General features: G+C 39.8%; 1 protein-coding gene across 3 annotated transcripts in view; it reads left to right on the top strand.

Moving 5' to 3' along the window:
• Window positions 1-2,365, top strand: part of BLM (BLM RecQ like helicase) — a 66,307-nt gene that overhangs the window by 15,293 nt on the left and 48,649 nt on the right. For all 3 annotated transcript variants that reach the window (XM_019640251.1, XM_019640252.1, XM_019640253.1), the window contains one exon: window positions 1,561-1,694. In XM_019640251.1, the coding sequence (XP_019495796.1) occupies window positions 1,561-1,694 (134 nt within the window). The remainder of the gene's footprint in view (window positions 1-1,560; window positions 1,695-2,365) is intronic.

The raw sequence follows: 2,365 nt of genomic DNA, 5'->3' as shown, positions 1-2,365 counted from the left end.
GTCGCCGGCCTCTAGATGGCCGCTCATGGTGGCTCTTGGCAGCTCACACGGGCTGCTGGCCGCTCACGCTGGCTGCCGGCCACTCACGGTAGCTTATGGCAGCTCACTGCAGCAGGGGCTGCAGCCTACACCGTTGCCAGCAACTCACGCAGCCCACCTCCAGGTTGAGCTGTTGTTCACCATCTTAGATGTAGAGGGCAGTGTCACTGGCCCCCATGGGGGATCCGAACCGGAGCCCTGCTGCTCAGAGGTGGTGTCCCAAGCCAGCTCTTAACCAATGTGCCATTTGGCTGGCCCTCTCCTTATGTTCTTAAACCTCTTTAGCTGGTGCTTAAAAGCTGTCATCTTCAGGCCCCAAATTACCTTTCAGCTTTATCTCCAGTTATGCCCTTACAATAACTATAAGCTCCAAGGAGCCTAATGAAACAAATTGGAAAACATTGCTAAAAATGTAAGGCCCTTTCTTTAATTATGTATTATCATTTTATGAAACTATATAAAACATAGTTATTTGTCACTGGTTTAGTAGAAGATTGCATTCCAAAATCCTACTTTAGAAAAGTACAGTTGATTCTGGATATCAAGTGAATAGATTTGTTATTTCTTCATAGTCTGTTACTTCTTATACCCATCTTTCAAGGTTTCCTCCAATCCTACCCGCTTGGCAAAGTCTTCTCAAGTTCCAGAAAGTGTTATCTTTCTTTGGATTTCCATAGTACCTTCTCTTTAACAATTACTAATTTATTTTGTTACTGTTAAAGTATTTTTTATATGCAGTCAGACTGACCATGTTTACATGTGTTAATATACCGGGGGTGCCAAAAAAAATGTATACAAGTGGACACTAGTCAGCGCTGCTCAAGCAGTAGTTCGCCATAATCAGAAGTGCCTGGACGCTTTGAGCACCTCTTATAATTGCAGAAATCAAACGTGACTTGTATTCATCTTTGTTATCAGTATATATTGAGTATTACAATTTTAATACAGTTTTCCTTTCTTAAAATGTGTATACATTTCTTTGGCACACTCTGTATTTTTGTATGATCTGTGTGAGTTAATTATATGTGCAGATACACAGCAGTATACTTGGTATAAAAGAAGCCTGGATAAATGCTTTGGCATCTCAGAAGACAGATGTTGATAACCACTTGCTGGAGAAATTAGAAAAGTAACCCTTGGGCTGGACCTAGAAGAACAGGTGTGATTTGGGCAAGAAGAGATTGGAATGGTGGGGTTTTCAAGCTGAGAAAAGAGTGGAGGCAGAGTTTCGACAGTAGACAACACAGGGCTCATGTGTAGAAAGTAAGGGATGCAATGTGGTTGGAGCCTGAGATCACTGAAAGAGCCTAATTGGAGATAAAGTTGAAAAGGAACGTTGGGCAACAAGATGAAAGACTTCGAGAGCCAGCTAAAGAGGTTTTAGAATTGAGAAGATATAAAAACAAGTTTTTCTTTTCAGTTACATATCATCTGACCAGTGGTGGAGAAATATTAGAGGAAAAATTATGCATTTGATCTAGTCTGTACTTTCACTGGTTATATATTTTTTTTAATTTGTAGTATGTTAAAGGACCTTGACACCTGTGACAGAAAGAAGGATGATCTTAGCACCTCAGAGGACCTGTCAAATCCTGAGAAAATGCTTACTCGGCAGTCTAACCAAGAAACCAGCACAGACTGTAACAGTACAAAAAGTATGTTACACATGCCACATATTTTAACTGCATACTTTTTAAAAGGAAGTAGGATTGTCTTTTTACCTGTGACTATAGTATAAGATGTCAAATTTATAGTTCCTTTCGCTCTAATATCAAGCCATACCTGTTCATTGGTTAGCCAGGATATGTTTGAACAACTCATACCTTAAATACCTTAAACTCATAAGGTAATTCATTCTCTATTTTGAAAATGCTACTTGTTAAAAAATTATTTCCTATATTGAACCAAAATTTGCCTTCCTATAACTTATTCCTTGTGAGGTAAGTCTAAAGCTTCCAGATGTTGTTGTGTTTTGTTTTTTTGTTTTGTTTTGTTTTTTGTTTTTAAGGCTACATAGTATTAGACCTTTGAACTCTTCTTTACTCATTTTTTTTTTTTTTTTTTTTTTTAGCTGAGCCATCCTGCCACCTTTTGGCAGCTCAGCGGCTGCTCAGCTCGGGCAGGACTCGTGAGCCACTGTTGCTCAAAGCTCGCACTCTTTTAATTTTTTTTTTTTTAAATTGGGGAATTGGGGGATGGGAACAGTGCTGGGGAATTGGGGAATTAGGGAAAGGGGAACAGACAAGTTGCTGTCGTTTTGTTCTTCAGTCTAGTTGTGGAGGACTTTGCTTCACTGGCCCAAGTTGGCACCATCATTGCGCTCTTC

Source organism: Hipposideros armiger, unplaced genomic scaffold (assembly GCF_001890085.2).
Source record: "Hipposideros armiger isolate ML-2016 unplaced genomic scaffold, ASM189008v1 scaffold_48, whole genome shotgun sequence".
NCBI classification, from domain to species: Eukaryota; Metazoa; Chordata; class Mammalia; order Chiroptera; family Hipposideridae; genus Hipposideros; species Hipposideros armiger.
Note: the sequence above shows the minus strand (reverse complement) of the source record. Positions and strands in the feature narration are given on the sequence as shown.